Genomic DNA, 23,761 nt, shown 5'->3' with positions numbered 1-23,761 from the left:
AATAAAAAACAAGGCAATACAATGTATCAACATTCGTCCTTTCGCAGACATCCCTTCAGAATGACTCCTTCGAGGACAAAGGTTGAAATTTAATCGGACAAGTCATAACTTAAATGTATAAATAGGTAAAGAATGTAAGGACTCGTCTCACATGTATTAATATCGTATTTCTCCTCTTTCATATAATAAATTTACAATCGTACCTTCGGCTCTATATAATGAATTGGAGCGAAAGTGCTTTAGAGAAAAGATTACACACAACAATTGCCCGGCCCTTCAAAAGGTACTTTATGCAGGGAACTGTTCATCTATTTATAGAGAATCGTACAGCTTCGTACGAAATTACATTCACACCCACAAGTATTACGCAAAGGATTTACAAATAATATGAGGGCAATATTGTCCTTTGCTTTCAGCATTCAGGGTGACTCCTCCTTGCATTGTCTCCCTGTGTTGCTATGACGAAGCTAGCTTCATCGCCCCTCCTCCAATATCCTGCATCGAAGGTGTTCTGGTGCCGAAGCTCCTGCAATACTTAGCAACCAATGGTTAAATGTGTTTTTGAGGACCTTTAAAAGACGAAGACCCCCAACAGCCACCATGGAGAGCAACGAGGTAACAGAAAACCTAAAGGGCAGAATGAGAGAGTTAAAGGGTAGGAGCTCACATATTCGTAGAGGAACTGAAGCTCGTGCTCGATGAGGTGTTGGCCCTCCTTGACCTTGGAGATCCATAGATCCAAATCCTTGGCGAGTCAACAGCCAACCCTCTTCTGGCTATTGGTGCCTCCTCGATCGCGGCAGAGAGACAGGTAGCAAGAGGGGAACAAGGAGCTAGGGAGGGGATAGTGGATGGTAGCACATCGTCTTGGCGCAGCTTCTCAGCGGCTCTCGCGCGTGTTCACGTGGCACCATCGCATGTTCAGGTAGCAAGGGAACGAGGAGGCGCTAGGGTTCGGTGGTTCAACCATTCGATTCACAATTTGTTGATTTGGATTGGACCGCGGGGAGGCAGTGCAAATTAGGGAAATTGGTGCTTTATAGGAGTAGGAAAGAGATAAAAAAAATTTAACGTTTTCTATAAAAATCCCTAAATTAAATAGCTTCCGCTATAATTCGATATAGTTTTTTATATCTTTAAGAGCAATGCTAATAATAGTTAGCTTACATATGGTCTACTCGTTTCTCTTATAAGGTTAATAATAGTTAGCTTACATATGGTCTACTTGTTTCTCTTATAAGGTTTGTATACATCAATTGGCTATACAATTACAACATGTCTCTCTTCTCTCTCATCCACATCAATATTCAACCATCTCTGTTCTCTCTCCTCAATCTTAGCATTTAGCCTACTAATAACCCACCGTTATTGTACTTACTCTTAGAGGGGGTGTGGTTGTTACATATTATAGCCTGCTATACAACATTTGGTTACAACACAATTGTTTGTCTCAGATAATAAATGAGTCATGGAAAAAAGATAAACACTGCAAGTTGCACAGTAACTTGTTTAAACATTTTAGGGAATGCTTGGATTCGGAGAGGCTACAATATATCTCCATAATAGCTGTCTGCTTTCCTTATCAGTGAAAGGCTTCAGTTAAACTATCAAAATACAGCACCAATAGTTCAGAACAGTTGAGATCAGCAATTATGCAAGTTTCATCGAGCTCTCCTTCGGGAGACTTGAATCCACCAACTAATAGCCAACATTTACAACCCAACCGTACGATGATGTGAGACGGATTAGGTGCTCCAGGTACACCAACCACACCTCAGTAGCCGGCCAATGTTAGGCTCCAATACTTCAGCCATGGTCGTGGCATATTAAAGAGAATATTTTGTTAGTTGTTACAGTACTGATTAGACCTGGCAACTACACTACAGGACAGGCATTAACATGCCATAAATTGTACAACTTGTCCCTAGTTTGTGCTTTGAGATATTCACAATGATAAGACAAGAAAGAATCCCAAATTTGTCTACAATCTAACAGGGGGTACCAGTTTGATCCATCTGCCCGCCAGACAATGCCAAACTGACAGCTTCTTTAACAAAGTTATGCAAGCATTCTCTGCAAAAATCAGTAATTGCTGACGAGTTCAGCTGTTTGACTTTGGGGCTGTGCTTGCAGACAGGTCTTGAGAGTGCAAGGGATTGCGATGGCGAATGCTCAAATCTGCAGGCAGCCAAGATGGAATGTGTTGCTGTCCGAGCAACTTCCTTGAATCTGTCAGAACCTGAATACCAAGCAGTGGTTTAAGAAATTGAAAATGTGACAGTAAAACAGATGTTATATTAGTGAACATTAGAATTGAAAAGGAATTTTGTACCATGTGTTTTGTCTATCTTGAGTAGCTTCAACTCACGAATGGCCAAAGAAGAAATCTCACTTTTTGCAATTTTACAGGTTGACCTGGATCTTTTGGATCTTTGATCACTGCATCTTTCCGAACTGTGTTTTCTCTTGCGCTCATGCTGGTCCAGACTAGAACTTTTCGTAACTTCAATGGTTGCTGCAATATCTTCAGCACAAACAGCTGAAGGTTCCTCAGGGTTTACCGGCATAGTGGATTGGCTCCCAGATCCAACACTAGATCCTAATTGTAGGGATGAAGTCACAGCTGACTGGCCAGATGATGAACCATACTTTAGTGGATGCAGCATGTCTGATACGAGTTTTTCTGGTCTGTGTGTATTAAAGGTAGATACTAATGCTTGGTCAACATGTTGAATGTGGGTCGATGATGCAACTTTGCCACTAAAGCTTTCCTGATTTATTCGATTCTGGGAAGAAACCATCCTCTCATGATCCAAGGCACGACTGTTCTCAGGCAAGCTATGGCATCCTCTGGAGTTATTCGTGGGCAGCGTATGTTCCACTTTTGTAACATGACCACAGATTGAATAATTTTGTTGACAAGACTTACTACGCAGATTCCCGTTCTTGTGTCCCACAATTGTATCAATTGGACTGTAAGAAGTCGATCTGTTACCCATGGAAAATGGGGGACAGCAGTTAATGGAGGCAGGTGTCTTAGATGTCTTCCTCCCACCAGATGATTTAGCCATCTCCAACCTTTTCCATGCCTTACGGGCATCACGGGTGTCCTTTTGCAAGACTTTTTTACTATGGCCCAGTGAGGTATTAGTTTCCTCAGAGAAGGGCATTGGCAGCGGAACAGAAGCTGCAGCGGCGCCATTTCGGGAACTGAGAGTTACAGGCTCTGCATAACGTTGATGCTCAGTAGCAACAGAAGCAGAACCAGCCATATCCTTCCTTCTTCTGACAGGCATATGCGGAGCAAACCCCACAGAACCAGCACGCAGAGCAGCCCAGTTCTCTCGCAGCTCTCTTATGCGCTTATCAAGATTGCGGGAATTGCGTAATGTTCTAGCTCTCTCAACCTCAAGACGAATGTGAGCATGATAGGCTGCAAGACCATTGTCTCGTCCCTGGGTCGATCTGGGACACTGAGATCCAGCTGAAGTACCCTGGGATCCAATATCCTCAGCAATCCTCCTCCTAAAGATCCCTGCACTGGTAGCAAAATCATCACCCACAATTTCATAAATGGAAGGAACCGGGTCATCCGTCGAACCGCCACCACTCCGCGCATATGGCCTTTCCAGATCATGGTCCTCATCCACAACACCAGAAATCGAGGGGGCTGGAACTGGCTCAGCTCCAGGAACATCCATGCTGATCTCAAATTCACCCTGATTCTCAGCCTGCCATCTCAATTGATCATCTCTGATCGTCCCGCAGTCTTTGCAGAACCAGTCCCCCTCTGGCACGGTGGTCCCCAGCCCGACACAGTAAGTGTGTGCAGCTGAGTCGCAGAGCTCGCAGAGTAGCAGCAGCTCGTCATCGCTGGAGCTGCTGCAAACGGTGCATATGGTGTTCACGTAAGGATCTCCGCCCACTATGCTGCTCCCGTTGCCCTGAGGATGGTGTACCTGCACAGCCAACACAGCACGTCAGTGTGCTGTCCCGCGGAGAATTCATGGCGTCCTCAGTCCTCACATGTCACATCATATATTGGCAGGGGAGCAGAATAGAACGCACTACGGAGTAATCAATGGCAAATTTGCTGGAATTCTCAGTCATGGACATGAGGATTTCTACTACACAGGCGCGGGCGCGAAGCTAAGGTGATCTGGTAGGTCCAGGGATTACATTAGATTAGTTCGTGTACGAAGCAATTACCTGGTTGCGCTCTTGGATCGAGACGATTCGCTCGTCGGGGAACCGGCCGGCGACGGGCGGGCGGCGGATGGTGTGGAAGCGGGCCCTGCAGAAGGGACAGCGGGACTCGACGCGGCCCCAAGCCATGATGCAGACAAAGCAAAAGAAATGGGCGCAGCAGTCGAGCTCGCCGCGGATGGCCCGCCGGCCGTCGAGATAGCAGATGCCGCACATCTTCTCCGCGCCCTCCGCCTCGTCCTCCTCCTCCTCGTCCATCTTGCCCTTGCCTTTGGATGACTCGGACGGCGGAAGTGCCGAGGAGTCGATGTCGGCGAGGGCAGCCATGAGGGATGTGGTGGTGGGTCGGGCGCGTCGGAGCGGAGAGAGACCATGGGCTAGTCGGTCATAACTATTTGGGCTCAACCAAAGAAATATATATTATGGACTTGTTTGTTCGGCTTTTTTTATAAGCTTTTCTAAAAAGTTGGCTGTGAAGAAAAGTTGGCTGTGGGGAGAAGCTGGTGGTTAGAATCTGGATGTTTGGATACGCAGATTATGAGATTGTAGATTCTGAATAAAAAAAGGAAACAGATAAATACGTTTGGTTCGGCTTTTTTAGGTGTTTGACCGATCAGATTATTAGATATCAGAGCACTAACTTATAATGTAGTTAACACTTTACGATATATGAAAATACTTTAACTCAATTTAATACATTACAGTACAACACGTCCTTCAATTGATACACCTTCAGTTGATACAATTCTAATATGAAACATTTTTACTTCCATAATTATTCAAAAAACGCCATACAAAAACTAAATTATTACGTAATTTTATAAATAACGATGCATGCAACCTCGTAATTATCAATGATCATCTACTATATGTCAATTATCACGCTAATGATGTTTACAAAACAAAACAAAGAAATTATGAATATGAATAATTAAACCCAAGTGCAGAGCTCTTGCGTTGCGGTGGGTGGTGGAGGGAGTTCGAACGTCCAGCGTCGGCCTAAAGCGACTTGCTTGCCGCTTCTCACGGGCGCAGAGATAACGGCTTCGGTAGAAAGCGCTTGCACGAGAAGCCCGTTAAAATCTAGGCGTTTGGTTCAGCTTCTAGCTTCTGGCGGCCAGAAGCCCCCCAGAAGCTGAACCAAACAGGGGCTATATCAATCTTGGGATTCTCCGGCACACACAAGATGTTCACGCAGGAAAAACCAGAACCGTGCGATACTGCTGCAACGATGGATTGTGCGTTTCTCTAGAGTTTTCTCGGGAATTTTTCACCGATGCTCGCTCTCTTCAAAAATATGTGTATCTGTGTGGTTCTCCGCAGCGCACAGAGGAACAATCTTCGATCTATACTATACAAATCTTGGGATTCTCGGACAGACAAGATGGCCATGTAGTTTGAAAAACCAGAACCGTACAATGCTGCCGCAAAGGTGGATTGTGCGTTTCTCCGGAGTTTTCTCAGGATTTTTTCACTGGTGCTCGCTCTCTTCTTAAAAAATGTCTGCATCAGCGTGGTTCTCCGCAGCGCACAAAGGAACAGTCTTCGATTCCTTCCGCAAGAACATTGCGCCTTGCATCTAGCAACCAACTTCCAGAGATCCTTCACAGGTATGAATCACTTTCTACACTTGTCTCTCTAAATCTAGTCAACATCGACTCTCTATTTCCGAAGTTGGCGAAATCTCACACCCCGACATCTTTAGATCAACCACATACTCTGATCCTCCCCATATCCCGCTTGCTCTCATGATAGAAGATTACTGTGGGCTGGCCCATATTAGGGTTTCAAGCATGTAATAGATCCAGGAGATTAAGGCCAGCTCATGGGTCTATAAATACTTGTAATCACTATCAGAGAAGGCATGAAATAAAACTGAACCAAAACTACCACCAGATTTGAACTTATCTGTGAGCGCCTTGGAGGAGTCTCTTCTCTAGGAACGGCGACATATCACGCCTCGGGTGCTCGCTGACGACCACGAGACACCGCTGATACGCTTCTTCCGGCGTGGACGCTGACCAGGCTTCGTCAACCCTTACACCTGGTATCAAAGCTCTTGTCCCTCGGGTGGGACAAGTGATCACAGTGAAGTAGAGGTGATTCTAGGAAGAAGAGGAGGTGATCACCATGGTGCCGTCTATTAAGCCATCTGTGCAGACTAGGATAGTTTTAGAGGAGATGGCGATGGAGACTAACCAAGGAGAAGAAAGGTGGGAGAAGACGATGGCCACGTTGGAGAGGTTGACGGTGAAAGTGGACGCTGTTGGGGACTTGTTCTCAAATGCTATGAGTTAAGAACAAGGCTACACAAAATGTTAAAGGTTAATGCCCTTCGTCCTTCGAAGCATTATCTCCCTTAGGATAGAATGATCTTCAGACGAAGGTCATGAAGGACGTACCTTCATCATCGCAGTTTATATTAATGAAAGAAGAAACATATGAAACATGAGAAGTAACATAAATAATCATATGACATTATTTATATATCTTTATTATATCATCATGAATAAACATAAACAATACTGAATTACATTTGTACCTTCGGCTTAACAGAAGGCAAAAGTCCAAGAATGACGCACGAGGGAATACAAGTCAGCATGAACAGTACGGGGGTACTGTTCATCTATTTATAGGCACATGGTGCAGCCTGTGTAAAATTACATTCATGCCCTTTATGTTTACTATTAACGTAAGGACAATCCAACGAGGACTAGATAGCCTTTTCCCCTTTAAGTCGGTTCCTTTTCCTGCCGCTGAGCCGAAGCTCCCTTGCGCGTAGCTTCGGAGCCACATCATCCTTCGTCTCGACCATGCTTTTCATATTGTGTATAGTTTCATTCCGAGTCCGAAAGTACCTGTACATATATTACACTTGGGAAACATTGTTAAATCATGTTTTTGAGGACCTTCGGAAGACGAAGGCCCCCAATAGTAGCGCCTCGCAGTATTAATTTGTTATAACAATAAATTCAGACTGCGACATGAACGAAGGCCTTAAGCCGAAGGTCCGAAAAAAACACCTTCCCTTTGCTAGAATAGCAATAGTCAATGACATATGGGGTCCACCAAGTTGCAAAACACTTGGGCGTATAAATATGAACCCACACCGGCAACATTTGATACGCCATTTCTACCACTTGCGTTATTTTCTCAAACTTTTTAGCTCTTGCTCACTAGCTCTCGCCTGATTTTCAAGCTTTTCGAGCTTTGGTTTAAAGACGTGTTTTCACCATGTCTGGGGAAAAGATGACTGAGGAAAAGATGACTGCAGAGATGAAGCTAACTGAGGAGACGAAGTTGTTTGAACAAAAGAAAGCTGCAGATCCTTTTATCGACGGGTTTATTGAGTCTATGTCAAAAACAAACACAGAGAAGATTACTAAAGAGATACTGGAAGGTTTGTCTGAAGATACTGATGACAGTGATAGTTATGATGTGGAAAGTGGGGATGAAGATTCTGGAGATCGGCCCTGGCGACCAAGGCATGTCGTGGGAGTTGGCGGAGACAACATTGTCCCTGCCCCTGAGGAAAATGAAGTTGTTATCTACCGAAGCTTTTTTAAGGCTGGTCTTCGGTTCCCTTTGAGCAAGTTTTGTGGTTGAAGTGCTGAAGATATACCAGATCTTCCTTCATCAGATCACCCCCGAAGCTATAATGAGGATGGGGATTTTTGTCTGGGCTGTAAGGAGTCAGGGGCTAGAGCCAAGTGCGAAGTGCTTCTGTAGTATGCACGAGCTTTTATATGAGACAAAGGCTACTGCCAAAGAACAGTACCACAACAACTTCGGTTGTTATGGATTTATTGCTCGCCCCAATGCAAGCCACCCGGTGCCAACATTCCAGAAGAGATGGCCTGGAGCCTGGATGGAGGAGCGGTTTTATGTTAAAAATGATTTAAAGGCAAGGGAAGACATCAAAGAAATCATCCAGCGTCCCATCTAGTCTCGCTTCGGCCTCCGAAGGCCGAAAGTGGAAATTGATGACGCTGTTGATGCATGTCAGAGGGCTTTTAGCACTGTTTGTGCCTTCATTGGCACAAGGGATTTGATTCAAGAGCATATATCCTTTAGGGTATGGCCACTTGTGGAAAGCTGGGATATGCCAAAGGAGACCACCACCGATTCTAGTGATGGTGGTCTGGTCCGACTGAAGTATACCTTCAGATTTAGGGAGAAGTTTGATGAGCCAAATGACGACTGGCTGAAGTGTATTGAAGCTACTAGTGATGAGCTACTTGGAGCTTACTCCAAGTCCGAAGATAATGCTTTGTCCGCAGCCTTCGGAGGCCGGGGGAAGAAACGACTGAACAGGGTCTTTGATGCGATTGGCTTCATATACCCCGATTATCCTTCCCGATGCGAGGGCAAGGAAAAAAGAGGAAGGCTGCCGCTTCGCCCACCACAGTTGTGCCGAAGAGCAAAAAGGTGAAGGTTCTGACCCACCGGCCGCGTTATATTGAACCGGCCGCGTTACATTCATGCCCTTTATGTTTACTATTGATGTAAGGACAATCCAATGAGGACTAGATAGCATTTTCCCCTTTAAGTCGGTTCCTTTTCCTGCCACTGAGCCGAAGCTCCCTTGCGCGTAGCTTCGGAGCCACATCATCCTTCGTCTCGACCATGCTTTTCATATTGTGTACAATTTCATTCCGACTCCGAAGGTACCTGTACATATATTACACTTGGAAACATTGTTAAATCATGTTTTTGAGGACCTTCAGAAGACGAAGGCTCCCAACAGACGCCATGGATAACCAACAGTTGCTGGGACAGTCAGAGTTAATAGTAGACTTAGTGAGACAAGCTGCTGAGGAGAGAACTATCCTATCCAGACATGTGGAGGAGAATGGGAAGGCACTAGTTAGGATGAGATTGGAGTCTATGGTTAAGAACAGAATCCTCAGATTCAGGAGGAAGGAGGGGAGAATGACATAATATGAATAAGGGAGGAGATAGGGGGAGTATTCTGGAGGAGAAAATAGAACTCAGGATCAGAGAGGAAGAGAGTTACAACAACATGTCCCTAAGATGTTGTTTCCTAGTTTTGGTGGTACAGATCCTAGAGTTTGGTTGAATATGAAGATTATTTCAACATGTGCCTAGTTCCTGGAGCAATTAAAGTGGCAACGACCTCGATGAATATGGCAGGAAATGCAACACAGTGGTTGCAAATTCTAAAGTTGAAAGGGGACTTGGGAGATTGGAGAAATTTCTCTATAATAGTGCTGCAGAAGTTTTGTGTGGATGAATATCCAAGGGCTATGAGAAAGATTTTGCATCTGCAGCAGAAGGGAGGAGTTGAAGAGTATATTGAGGAGTTTGATGAGGCCAGGTACGCAATATCTGTGCATAATCCTGAGTTGGGAGAGGTTCCTTTTGTAGCTCAGTTCATTAAGGGGTTGAAGGGGGAAATTCAAGGCCTTGTGATGTCTCAAATTCCTTCTACAGTGGACATGGCTATTACACTAGCGTTGGTACAACAGGAGATATGGGTGAAGAATGGTGGAAGGACAAGTGGAATAGGGTAGGGAAGTAGAGCAGTTGCAGGAGTTAGAAATGAAATGAAGGGTGGAGAGCAGGGAGTTTGGAGCAAAGAGAGGCAAGTCAAGGAGAATAGAAGGGTGAATGGGCTTTGTTTTACTTATGGTGAGAAGTATGAGCTAGACCATTAGGCCAGATGTTTAAAAAGAGTGGCAGAACCACAACTGAATGTGTTAACCACTAAGGATCTAGAAATGGTGTTAGATGATGAGAAGTTGGAGCAGATTGAGAAGGAGGGAGTGCAGGAAGAAGAGGTCCATAAGTTGTCAATTCATGCTATTAGTGGTGCTAACAATTTTGAATGCATCAGATTGAGAGCCCTAATCCAAAATCAATTGATGTTGATGCTAATAGATTCTGGCAGCTCGACTAGCTTTATTAGTCATGCCATGATAGGCAAGTTAAGGTTGACTACTGAGCCCTTGAAAGGATCACGATGCCCAAGAGGGGGTGAATTGGGCTTTTCTAAAATTATTACAAAAGATTAAACCCTAAACAAAAGCCCAACTTCACCCAATCTACTAACTAGAATGTGAAAGCTATGAAATAGAGAACAACCATTAAGTCATTATGGCAAATACTAGCAAAGCAAATACACAAAGTAAATTGCTCAAAGTAAATGCGGAAAGTAAAATAGGGACAAGAAAACTCCTCCAATTTTTCTCGAGGTATCGAAGAGTCGACACTCTCCACTAGTCCTTGTTAGAGCACCTGCACAAGGATATCTCTCCCCCTTGGTCCTTGTGGAAAGTAGCTAGAAACCCATAATGACCTCCAATAGGTGAATTATGTAATGTCATCAGTACCTTCTGCTGCATTGTAGTGTTATTTCCCAGCCACACCCTTGCCTTGTGGAAAGTAGCTGGAAACCCAGAATGACCTCTAATAGGTGAATTATGTAATTCCATCAGTACCTTCTGCTGCATTGTAGTGTTATTTCCCAGCCACACCTTGCCTTTGAACCGAAGCAAACTTTCTTGCAAGGAGAAATTTGGAATAGCATCCGGATTCAGAGTCAACTTAACAAGTAAGGTTTTAGTCTCCTCATCCTGGAGGTAACCACAAAAGACTTCCTGGCACCAAGTTGGCTACAGGATAGACAGAGAACTGCACAAAACTTATTCATGTGTTCTTCAGGAAAGCGCGTCAGCTACCCGATTTTGAGTACCTTGCTTGTACACAACTTTGTATTGCAAACCCAATAATTTAGTGAAGACTTTTTGCTGCCAAGGTGTGTGTAACCATTGATCATTCAAGTGAATCAAGCTCTTCTGATCTGTGAAGATCACAAACTCATTATGCAACAAGTATGGTCTCCACTGCTCCACTGCAATGAGAATTGCCAGATATTCCTTCTCATAGGTAGACATGCCTTGAATTTTAGGACCTAAATCCTTACTAATTAAAGCTAAAGGGTGACTAGCCTATAACAACACAACTCCTACTCCATTTTTGCAACCATCTGTCTAAATACAGAAGGTTTGACTAAACTCAGGCAAGGCCAAAACAGGAGCCGAGCACATTGTTGTGTTTTCTACCATAAAGGAAGATTTCATGTTCTTGAGTCCAAACAAACAAGGTTCCTTTCTTCAATAATGCAGTGAGAGGCTTGGTAATCACAGCAAAGTGTTGAACAAACTTTCTATAGTACCCCGCTAGCCCCAAAAACTCCTAAGTTCCTTCACATTGGTTGGACTCGGCCAGGATTGCACAGCTTCTACCTTGGCACTATCAGTAGCCACCCCAGCTTCACTGATGACATGACCCAAGTAAGAAATAGACCTCTAGGCAAAATGACATTTAGACAGTTTAACATGCCAATGGTCTTGCTGTAGTAAGAGAAACACAACTTCCAAATGATGCAAATGATCCTAAAAAGTGGGGCTCTAAACTAGTATATCATCAAATAAAACCAAACACATTTCCTCAAGAGAGAGGACAATGTTGTATTCATTGCTCCTTGAAATGTCCCAGGGGCCCAGAGAGACCAAAAGGCATGACTACAAATTCAAAGTGTCTATTGTGTGTCTAAAATGCAGTTTTAAATTCCTTGCTAGGCCTAAATCTTACTTCATGATAACCAGAGATCAAATCCAAAGTTGAGAACCAACTAGCACCAGCTAACTCATCCATCAATTGGTCAAAAACAGGTATAGGAAACTTGTTCTTGAGAGTCAAAGCATTAAGATACCTGCAATCCACACAAAATCGATAAGATTCGTCCTTTTTTTGTACCAATAAGACTGGTGAACTGAAGGAAGATGAGATGGGTCTTATAAGCCCTTGTTTCAACATGCCATCCACTTGTTTCTCAATCTCATCTTTCAAGGATGGGGGATATCTATAAGGCCTCACATTAACTGGCTGAGCTCCTGGTACCAGAGGAATAGCATGGTCACATGACCTGATAGGGGATAAGGACACTAGAGCAGAAAAGACACTAGCAAACTGTTGCAGTAATCCTAAAATTTCAGAACATAAAGGAGAGGCTGAACTCTCTACAGCTAGATGATACACATGAGAAATATGGACCAACAACTCTTCAAACTACTGATGCCTAGATCCCAACAATACAAATGAAGAATTGTGAGAAGTAATAGAGAGCCATTTCTGTCGGCAATGTATCTTCATGGGGCTATGTGTTTCTAGCGAGTCCATGCCCAAAATAATATCATAACTCTGGAGAGACAACACCTTCAAATCTTGCTGAAAAGTATACCCATGGATACTCCATTCAGCGAGAGGGATATCTTCACTTGTACTAGAGTTTCCATGACCATGACTAACTAGAGTTTGTCAAGGAGACACTGACTGATGAATGAATGGGTACTCCCAGAGTCAACCAAAATGGTGACTGTGATACCTTGCATCAGACCATCAAACTGTAAGGTCCCCTTGATTGGAGTTGCCACCACAGCTTCAGATAACAACACTGAAAACAAATGCTCTTCCTGCACAGATTTCTGACCATCAGTAACTGGCATGTCTTTAGTAGGAAATAAATCCCACAATTCTTGCATAGCTCGAAGTTGGACTGAAGCTGCATAGGTATGACTTCGATGCCATTTCTCAGCACACTTATCACATAAACCTTTAGCTCAATGATAAGCATGTAGCGCTATAATGCGTTCTTCGACCAACTTAGTAGAATTTAGAGACTTTCGTTCATCTTTAGCTTGCCCGCCTTTGTCAACAGACAAGGGTGATGGAAGAGGATGGGGACCTTTCGACTCAGACTTGGTCCAAGGAGGTGTACTGAATTTGTGGAAATCTTTATGATGACCTATGTCATATACTTCCTCCTGTAAAAGAGCCAAAGTACAGGCTGTGTCTAAATCACATGGCATGTGCATCATCACTACAGCACACACATCCTCATGTAACCCATCCACAAATCGTGTTGTGAAATACAGTGGGTCATGAACCACTTCATACGCAAACAACTAATCTTTTAAGGTACAAAAACGATCAATGTAATCAGAGACTGAACCGGTTTGTCGGATGCAGAACAGGTGCCTTGACAGTGCCTGATGCTGGTTCTTCCCAAATCTTTCAAGCAACAACTTATTAAACAAAGACCAAGGCACCTCCATATAGTGGTATTGAACCGCTTGAAACCAACAAGCCATAGGGGGTGTCATATGCATAGACGCCACCCTCACCCATACATCCGGATCCACACCATACATATAAAAGTAAGATTGACAACGTGAAATCCATAAACGAGGGTTCTCACCATCAAATGCTAGAAACGACAGCTGCGACAATTTGCCGAGCAATCGGAACCCATAATCCGGTCCATGCAGAGGATGATGCCACATCTCCCACTGATATGATGGAGAACGCATCTACGGTGAGCCCTACGGAAAAGGTATAGTGATTCATACCCTTGGGTGGCTCTGGTAAATACGTAGTGACAGAACCAAATGGTGGTTCCTAGAAGTGGAACTCCCCTAGAGGTTCCAACAACCCATCAACCTCCGATCCGATCATCTTCTTCATCGATAATGTACTCGACTTCTACAACAACGGAGGCTCTATGGAGCCATCCATTGTTGTACGATCCCACGCTTGTTGAACTTGTGTAACTCCAACTTGACATCATCCATGGCGACGTCGACCTTGGGTCTCCAAGCCCCCAAGTACGCTCTAGCCGCTTCCAACTCCCCAGGCGAGCCTCTTTCCTAGTTGCGAACTCAGAGAACTTGCGCTCCCACTTCAGATCCAGCGCAGAGAATTTCTTCCAGGATCAACTTGGTATTGGGATCCATGACACCTTGACGACGCTGCAACCGAGTGAAATAGTCGTGGCCGGATCAGGATCCAGCGCGAACTACCCAGAATCGATGAATCTGATACCAGATGTTACACTACTAATAGTGGAGAAGGATTCAGAGAGGTAGGCAGCGTTAACATGAGGAACATGTTGATGAGAGAGAGTAGCTGGAGAATAATAATTTGTTACAACTTTCGGTACCCTCCACTCTCCTCAACTCACGCCTTTAACCCTCTTCGGCAACACGCCAACACCCACACACGCATGCTCACTTGGACGCCACCACTCAAGGCCCAACAACCTTTGGTTCAATTTACGAGCACGCGTTCCCTTTCTTGGTCCATCAGTCGTCACCAAGGTTCGCAATTTTGGAACGAAATTTCTAAAATTTCCTTCGTTTCGGCGGGGTGTGAAAAAAAATCAATTCGACGAAAAACATTCGTGTGAATTTGGGCTCCGCGCCAAAACAGGCTGCAAAACAACCCACACCAATCCCACATGGCAACAAACCCTAAATCATCACATCCTCTCCTCACTTCCTCCCTCTCATCTGGAGGCGGCCGGGCGGCGCCCCCGTCACCTGCACCGCTGCCGGCGCTGCGCCTCCCCTCCCCACGGTTCCAGCAGTCCAGCCACGCCTCCCCTCACAGGCGCGGCCCCTCCCCATCTCAGGCGCTGCCGTCGAGCACCTCCCCATCACAAGTGCAATCGTCCAGCCACGCCTCCACTCCACGTGGCTCCAATAGTCTAGTAGCCACGCCACACGCTTCAGGCTACACGTCGTCCAGGCATCCAGCTCAGGTCGCACGCTCCAGCCACGCCATCCAGGCATCCAGCTCCATGCCACGCGCTCCAGCCATGTCGCGTCCAGCGGTCCAGCGGCTCCAGCAGACTAGCACAACACTCAGGCACTCCTTGTTCTCATTTGTTTTCTCAGTCTCTTAATTTTCTCAGTTGGATTAATTAGCATTTTTCACAATTGGATTAATTACCCTTGTTCATTGTTCAGCGAGTGTGCCTACAAAATTGGAAATGTTGTTTTAATAATATAGTTAGCTACACAACTGAAAATGACTTGTTTGCAGTTTTACTTGTGATGGAAGGAGGCAGTGTACGGAGCAAGGGAAAAGAGCCATGTATTGGTAAATCATCATCTGCTACAGCCTGTGAATGGGTGGTTACTACTGATGGTAAGGATTTCTAGCATTAGATTAGCACTATTGAGTTCTCACATGCAAAATGGAAGTAGAAATTTTGTTTCTCTAGTGGAAAGAATAGCTTCATGTCTTTGTTTTGGATTACATTTTAATTTCATGCCACATAACTTTGTTTATTGTTTTGCGTCATTTATTTTTATATTACTAGAAACTCGCAAATAGCTACAAGGTTCTATTGATGACCCATGATGTCATGGTGAGAAGTGGAAGAAACAGGGATTCAAGTGTGCTTATTGCGGGTGTGCTAAGGAGAGTGGAGGTAAGACCCATCTAAGGTGCCATCTAGCTGGTTTGTCAGGAGATGGCAAGTCATGCCTGAATGTACCTAGGGAAAAAAGGAGGGCAAAATCTAAAGAGCATAAACTCTTTGTGGATAAGGCAATTATGGATCTAGCATATGGTGGTGCTAGAAGAGAACAAATACCTAGGGATGAAGCTGGACAGATGGCGTGGGCACTAAGGGAATCATTGTTGGATCAAAGGACACCTCGTTATAGCCCACCTTTAGGTAGAAGTAGCACTGGGACAAGCAATACCACCCCACCATTAGGTGCATGCTCTCGTAGGCAGAGTAGGATGGATAGGTACTATCGGAGTCCAAGTGTGACTCAGGAAATATGTGATATAGATTTGCAATGTTGTAAGATGTCAACACATCCTAGGATAGACATTATGTTGCATGGGGGTGCCAAAGAGACTTGGTAAAACTTGGGTAAAATGGTTCCATGCCAATGATATTCCTGGAAGGAAAGCAGACTGCCCATATTTTGTAGCAGCAGTAAAACTACCTCAGCAGCTTGGGGAAGGAGTGACTGTTCCAAGGGGAAGAGATATATGTGGGCCATCACTAAATATGAACTATGAGAACTTACAGACTCACATGGACCAATACAAGAAAGATTGGGGTCATTTTGGGTCACCATTATGTGTGATTCATGGACGGGGCCAATCATGATGTGCATTATTAATTTTATAATTTGTTGCAATGGTCGCATGTTCTTTCATAAAATCATGGATGCAACTGATCAAATACAAAATGCAGAATTTATTTATGATTGCATTAAGGAAGTTGTTGTTAAATATGTTGGAGAAAGTTGTGTTGTTCAAATTGTGACCGACAATGGTTCCAATTACAAGAAAGTATGCAAGCAACTTATACTCGAGTATCCACATATTACTTGGTAGCCATGTGCCGCTCACACTATTAATTTAATGTTGAAAGACATAGCACAATGTGATGAGGTTGATGAACTATTGTATAGTGCTTAGCAGATATGTAGATTCTTGTACAAGCATAATAGGAAATATTTATATTGTGAAATTCTTGTACAAGTATAATAATTAATATTTCTATAGTTAATATAATGATATTCTGATTTTTTCAGGCTTCATGATATGTTGAAAGAGAAGATAGGTGGAGAGCTTGTTAGATGGAATGCCACGAAGTTTGGCACACTTTTTTGTTCCTACAGAGTTTTTGGGACAGACAAGACAAGTTCCAAGCTTGGATGGTGTCTAGTGATTGGAAAAATAATGATTGGAGAGATGAAGAAGACCACAAATTCACCTACAATTGTTTGATAGATAGGATATGGTGGGAGAAGGTTGAAATGGTACTGAAAACTGTGACACCACTCTATTCTGTGCTTCGATTTGCTGACCAATAGAAAAAATGGAACCATTTCTAGCTTTCTTCTAAAAATTTTATCTACTCAAGCTGAGATCTTTGCTAAGTTAAAGCATGACAAAAATGTCAAAAGAGATTTCATGAAGAAAGTGAATGAAATAATTAAAAAGAGAACTCAGTATCTTCTTAATGATACTCTCATGCTTGTAGGTATTATACCTATTACCTATTTACACTCTCATGTTTGCTGCTAGTATAGTTTACAATTTCTGAAAGTTCTATCTAGTTGTCTTGCTTTTTTGTGGATGCCTATTGTAGGGGCTGCACTTGATCCAAAAGCACTTTATACATCAAAATTAGCCACCCATCATAGTGTAAGGCCCAAAATGTGTATAAGGAAAATATATAATAATAATAAAATAAATATATGAAGAAAGGAAATAGTAAATTTAGATATCTTAAATTTTACTTGAGTGTTGAAATTTGAGGATTGAATTTTGAAAATTAGGAACTATTTTAGAAAAGAAGTAATAGAAAAGTTTTCTATTCAACTAAATGATTATGCATATAATTAAATAATAGACTATAAGCATTTATTTGCATGAATATCTAATTTTGAAGTGACTTTTAATTCTCATCCCAAATTCAAAATGTTATTTTTCTAAAAAGAAAGGAATAATATGAGTGTGTTTCATATTTCAAACATTTATCAAACAAATAAATTAATTAGAATAAACAGATATCTATTGCTTTATAATTGATTTTGAGTATGTATTAAATTTGAATTATGTAAGTCAAAAAGGAATAATATGTGAATATAATAATGAGATGAGAATTGAGATTTAACCCAAAGGTACAATTTTGAAATTAAGAGAAGAGAGAAGAAAATACTAAACATATGAGGTAAAAATGAAATATATAAATAAGAATATATAAGAATATATTTCTTTACACTAATATTTGAATTAGGTATATTTTGATCCATGGTGAGACTCATAACAAAATTTAAAGTTAGATTTGAAAACCAAGAGAATGAAAATAGGAAAGGAGGGAAGAAAGAAAGATCATACCATACAAAATAATATTATTAAATAACTTCATCACATGATGGTATGACCAAATTACATAGTTAAAATGAGTTTAAACTTGCACTTAAGTTTGAATTCTAAATTTGGATTCAAAAATAATTAAGAATAAAGGAAAACAGAAAATAAAATTAAAAAGAAAAAGGAAATCTGGCGCGTGGGCCGGATTCCTCAGGCCGGCCCAACTAGTGATTTCTCCATGCTGATCACCTGCCCGCACTCATGCACCACCTCTGTCATCGACATGTGGGGTCCATGGGGCAGCGCGACTGCGCTCACTTACCATGGCCAGCCGGACCTGCCTGTCAGCTGGACTAACAGACGTGTCGACGCGCGGGTCCTCTCCGTCAGACGCAACGGATCTCCGCGAGCGTCGCTCCCGTGTGACTGACATGCCGCCCCCGCGCGTCAGCTCTCTTCCCCAACTGATTGCAGACTATGGCACGGTCAACCAAGGATCTCGGGCTCCCCTCCCCTTCTCTCCCCGAACCAACCCACCTAGGCTATAGTTGTGCGCGCTGTGCGGTCGGCCATCCCCCTTTCCGCCAGAGACCTACCACTACCACACCGCCGCGCAAGAGAGAGCGTTTTGGGGTCGGCTCGCCATTGCCGCCAACCCCCCCGTCCCCCGTCGGCAGAACCACGCAGCCATCGCCATTGCGCCATCCATATAGCTCTGTGCGCTTCGTCTCAGCCTGCCATAGGTGTCCACAGACTCGACGTGGCGGATTACTGGTTAGGGGATCGCGAATTCTTCGTCGGAGAAGTTGCTCCGCCATGGGCGCATCCACCGTCATGCTCGGGTCGATTCACGCCATTAATCTTGGTGAGAAATCCCTTCCCAGTCTCGCTTTCAACTCTACTTCGAATTGCCGCGACCGGAGGGATGATTTGTACGGGGTTTGGGTGGTATTGGACCAGCCAACCATGGCGTCGCCGCGAGAGGAGCTTAACTCTGGTGACTGGCGAGTGAGAGGGAGCGCGACGGGAGACATGTCCCGTCGGATTATAATTCGATGGGTCCAAGCGCGTACCTGTTCAGAGTTCTAACTAAGTCGTAGATCTGTGATCGTGTGGCCAAGAGAGACGGTAGCTGCATCGTGCGTCGTGAATCGTGGATCTTGGATCCGACGGTTGTAAGTGAATGCGGGATTATAACTAATACCTATCTAATCTGGGTCGTTGGCTAGTGATCGAACAACCCACGATGAAGCGTACCCCTTCGGCGCTGTAGATTTATAAAAGAGTCCCTGGACTTCTTAGAATTGAACCCGCAGTCCATTGCGGGATGGCCTGTGTCTTAGAACAATTTGCGCCGTAGCCCCTATGGTTTTTGTAAATAGTGCGCTCAGTCCAAAGAACCGAAAATCCAAGGGATTCATTTAGAAAATACCTTTTTGTGTAAAAATAATTATAGGAACTAAATTAATTCCTAGAAAATGCATTTTAGCTCCTTTTTAGTCCATTCCAGTTCTTATAGTTATGTATTAATATTGTCTATTACTTAGTAACACTATTTTAACATGAAACCCGAACTAGAATTGACTACACAATTAATTTTGTAGCAAGCACATACGAACTTCGGAAATCCATAACTTCTTCGTTCTAATTCCAATTTGACCGTTCTAGTTGCGTTAGCATCGTATAAATATTTACTACCCAGTAGCAACACTTGTTATATGATATCCCCTACTTTTATAAATAGGTAACTAATAGGATTAACTGCCTTAATATTAATTCTCATCTTATGGATATGATTTGACCAGATGACCTTTAATCAAATAATAATTTAGATTAAAGTGAAGATAATTATTTATATAATAACCTCTCACATAATTTACTCTAACCAATTCATAATATAGTTTAATATTTTAATCACATAGATCTTCTATAAATCATAACTCAGTAACCATGACTCTGATCTTAGTAGTTCTCGATCCCACGATCTCGTAACTTCGCGTAGATCATTATTATTAATATTGTTCTTATGTTTGGTGTGATGTTACTTTTGTCTATACAATGTTTGTTTGTATTGCTATGACTAGCGCGAGGTCACGAGAATCTGAAGAATCATCCTGATACCTGGACTCTCAAGTGCTAGGCAAGTTGTGCCCTTGACCACTTCTATTACCCAATAATGTTCTTTATAATCATTTATTCATGCATAGGTTTAATTTTGATGGGACCCAATAGGTCACCCTAGTCTGATTATCTTTTACCTTGTTTACCCCTGAACTACTTGGGTAGTTTTGCTATTGCTTTATATGGTTTTGGGTTAATATTTCATTATATCCATGTTCCAATTATTCTGTTATGTTATTTATGTTCATGTCAAGATCATTATATTCTTTTAATTGGAACATAGAGCTTAACTTGAGAAACACGTGCCACCACAAGGGAGAAATGGGACCCCTTGGCTGATTAATTAGGAAAGCTAGTGGAAAACTACCTTACCCGAAAGGGGCAAGGGCAGTAGGGGAGTTGCATGCAGGGAGGTTCTCGGGTTGATTTTGCTGCGATGGCGGTCAGACGAGGGATTCTTGCAAGTGCTCTTCCCATAAACTGTAGCGGGTTTTCGGAAGCTAGTGGAACTTTGTAAAGCCTCGTAGTGGATCCCTAGCCATTCAGCTTGGTAGTGTCTAAGGGTCTAGCTAACCCTGGCGACATGGGATACACGACTTGTGGGTACAGGGTACAACCTCTGCATAGTGTAAAACTGGTATACTAGCCGAGCTCACGGTCAAGAGAAGCTCAGGACTCTCGCATGATTAATTTATGTAACTTAAATTCAATTTGTTATTTGCATTTGCATGAGATTATTTATTAATTTTGTTTTATTATTTATTATGGTTTGGTATTTACTTACACTTAGTAACTGCTAATAAAATTTGACCAACTTATTAAAAGCAATGCTCAACTTTAACTCCTATTGTTGATAAGCCTTACACATCACATGAACTCCCACATTTGGTGAGTTCATGCACATTATTCCCACAACTTGTTGAGCGATGAACATGTGTGAGCTCACCCTTGCTGTCTCACACCCCCACAGGAGAAGAACATGTGGTTCAAGAGGAGCCACACGATGAGGAGTTCGATTTGATCTAGGTGGCATCTCCTAGTTGACTTATTAGCACCAAGGATGGATTTAGTTCGTTTTATATTTACCCTTTATTTTTGTAAGACTTTCGCTATGTAATAAGTACTCTGATGTTATTGTGACATTTATCTCTATACACTCTGTTATCATATATGTTGTCTTCTTTGGCGCATGTATGAGATGCACCCGACTTTGTCCCTTAAATCCGGGTGTGACAGAAGTGGTATCAGAGGAATGTTGACTATAGGACGAAACCTAGATAGAAATGGACAAAACCATTACCTACTTACCTTACTCTGATTCTTTTCTAAACTTAAACTTTTCTCATCTATTTCCGCTTTACTCTGATTATTCTTACCTATTCCTTCTAAAGACAAATGTGGATTTCAGACTTTGAAATCCAGTGTCTAAAGTGACCTTTACGAATAGGAGACCCACTCTTAGGAACAAAGAAACTATTTTTATAGGTATCTATACGCTTGAGTGTTTGTTCTTATGATATTTGTCTGATTTGGATCTTTGATTGAGTGTGATGAGTCGTGGAGTAACGTCCACAATTACATCTACATATATGTATAGGCATAAATATGAATAAATAAAATTCGTAAGGTAACTAAACAACGTGGATTATCCTCCATTAATGAGGGATCTATTTAAAATAGATACACCTTAATGGATCCCTCTTAACTGAAAGGAATCTATCTTATCCTAATAGGTCCATCTTATGTTAAAAAATATCTTATCCTCTTAAATTGTTTATAAGATACACTAGACCAACCAAGAGTACCCCCACTAGAATATATCAAATAGATCCATCTTATCTTAAATGTCTCTCTCTTATCTTAATAGGTCCATCTTATCTTAAAAGATACTCTCTTACCTTAATAGACTCATCTCATCTCGAAAGGATTTTCATCTTATCCCAATAGATCTAACTAATCTCAAAAGATTCTATCTTGTTCTTATAAATTCATCTTGTCCTAGTATGTATACTTATCCCAACCACTTTGCTTGTCTCATTATGGGATACCAACCATGATTTAATCCCAATTAATTGGATCTTATCTAGACTAAACCAGTCATATAAATATATTCTAGATCTTATCTAGATTAATCTGGTCATACCTAGACCCCATTCAACCTAATCTGATCCAAAATAAATTAGGTCTTATTTAGTCAAATCTAGTTATGCTAAACTAATCTAGTTCCCATCTAATCTGAACTAACCCATTTTGTGACACACTCAAACAGGTTAGTTAATACTGGTGAAATGGATTAGACCCTATCCACCTGTTCTAACTTGATTCACTCTTCACTAAATTAAGAATAACCGACCAACTCGGCCTTATGCAACTACCTTAACCATCTGATGGTTACATAACCCCTCTGTTTTAACCTAGCAGAGATTCTGACTTACCTACACCATATAACCCATCATATCGCAAAAGATTCTAACATGTCCTAATGATATAAATGCTACCCTGGTAGATCTATCTAACTTAAACTAGTCTAAACTAGTTATATCCAATCTAATCTAGACCCTATCTAATCTAATATGATCTCATCTAGAGTGAGTTACTTAACGCTGGTACAAAGGATAAGGCCATACTCCTAATTCGCTTACACCTAAATTGGTGATTTTGATCAATTCGACTGTTGGGGACTTGTTCTGAAATGCTATGAATTAAGAACAAGGCAACACAGAAATTGTTAAACGTTAAAGTCCTTCGTCCTTCGAAGCATTATTTCCCTTGGGATATAATGAGTTTCGGACGAAGGTTATGAAGGATATATATACCTTCATTAGCACAACAAATAATGAAGAAAGATTCACATAAAGTATGAGAAATAACATAAACACTTAAATATTGTTATTAACTCATTTCTATCTTATTATTATGGAAAAATAGAAATGAGAACAAATTACAAATGTACCTTCGGCTTGAAAGAAGGCAAAAGTACAAGCGTGACGCAAAAGCAAATGCCAAGTCAGCGTGAACAGTACGGGAGCACTGCTCATCTATTTATAGGCACGGGACGCAGCCCATGTAAAATTACACCCATGCCCTTTACATTTGCTAATGACTCTATAGTAATCCATCGGGGTCTAAATAGCCTTTTCCCCTTTAAGTCGGTTTCCTTTTCTGCTATCACGTCGAAGCTCCCCTGCGCATAGCTTCGGCTATGCGCCATCCTTCGTATTCTTTGTGCTTCTTCACACTATGGTTTTGACCTAAGTCCGAAGGTACCTGTTCATGTATCATACTCCAGAAACATTGTTAAATCATGTTTTTGAGGACCTTCAGAAGCCGAAGGCCCCCAACAGTAGCCCCTCGCAATATTTATTTGTTAGAATGATAAATTCAGATTGTGATATGGACGAAGGCTTTAAGCCGAAGGTCCAAAAAAACACCTTCCCTTTGCTAAAATAGCAACAGTCAATGACAAGCGGGGCCCTCCCACTTGCAACACACTAGGCGTATAAATAAGAGCGCACGGCGAGCTCATTTGGCACGATTTTTGCCATCTGCTCTGCCTGCTCAATTTTTAGCTCTTGCCTACAAACGCTTTGCCTGGCTTTTTAGATTTTTTAGCTTCGGCCTTAAGAGCACATTTTCAACATTTTCGAAGAGATGTCTCAAGACAAGAAAGTTGTTGTTGAAACGAAGCTGAGCCTTTCTGAGGAGAAGAATCTTGGCTTTC

The 23,761-nt window shown here is 42.4% G+C and overlaps 1 protein-coding gene and 1 long non-coding RNA gene across 2 annotated transcripts; one reads left to right on the top strand and one right to left on the bottom strand.

Moving 5' to 3' along the window:
* Positions 1-1,511: 1,511 nt before the first annotated feature.
* LOC100285099 (PHD-finger family protein) lies at positions 1,512-4,595 on the bottom strand. Its single transcript, NM_001157994.2, has 3 exons — positions 4,210-4,595; positions 2,333-3,959; positions 1,512-2,239 (listed from the first exon to the last, which is right to left on the bottom strand). Exons 1-3 carry the CDS (start codon positions 4,531-4,533, stop codon positions 1,989-1,991), a joined length of 2,202 nt encoding a protein of 733 aa, NP_001151466.1. The 5' UTR covers positions 4,534-4,595; the 3' UTR covers positions 1,512-1,988.
* A 10,519-nt stretch (positions 4,596-15,114) lies between these two features.
* LOC103638273 (uncharacterized) lies at positions 15,115-17,063 on the top strand. Its single transcript, XR_002265176.1, has 2 exons — positions 15,115-15,219; positions 16,632-17,063. It is a non-coding gene; the product is annotated as an uncharacterized lncRNA (long non-coding RNA).
* Positions 17,064-23,761: the final 6,698 nt, after the last annotated feature.

Source organism: Zea mays, chromosome 9 (assembly GCF_902167145.1).
Source record: "Zea mays cultivar B73 chromosome 9, Zm-B73-REFERENCE-NAM-5.0, whole genome shotgun sequence".
Taxonomy (NCBI): Eukaryota; Viridiplantae; Streptophyta; class Magnoliopsida; order Poales; family Poaceae; genus Zea; species Zea mays.
Note: the sequence above shows the minus strand (reverse complement) of the source record. Positions and strands in the feature narration are given on the sequence as shown.

Coding starts and splice junctions, on each gene's coding strand:
- LOC100285099 (NM_001157994.2), bottom strand. CDS start 4,533: ATGGCTGCCCTCGCCGACATCGACTCCTCGGCACTTCCGCCGTCCGAG. Junction 3,960..4,209: donor CGATCCAAGAGCGCAACCAG/GTAATTGCTTCG, acceptor TTGGCTGTGCAG/GTACACCATCCTCAGGGCAA. Junction 2,240..2,332: donor CAAGATAGACAAAACACATG/GTACAAAATTCC, acceptor CTTGGTATTCAG/GTTCTGACAGATTCAAGGAA.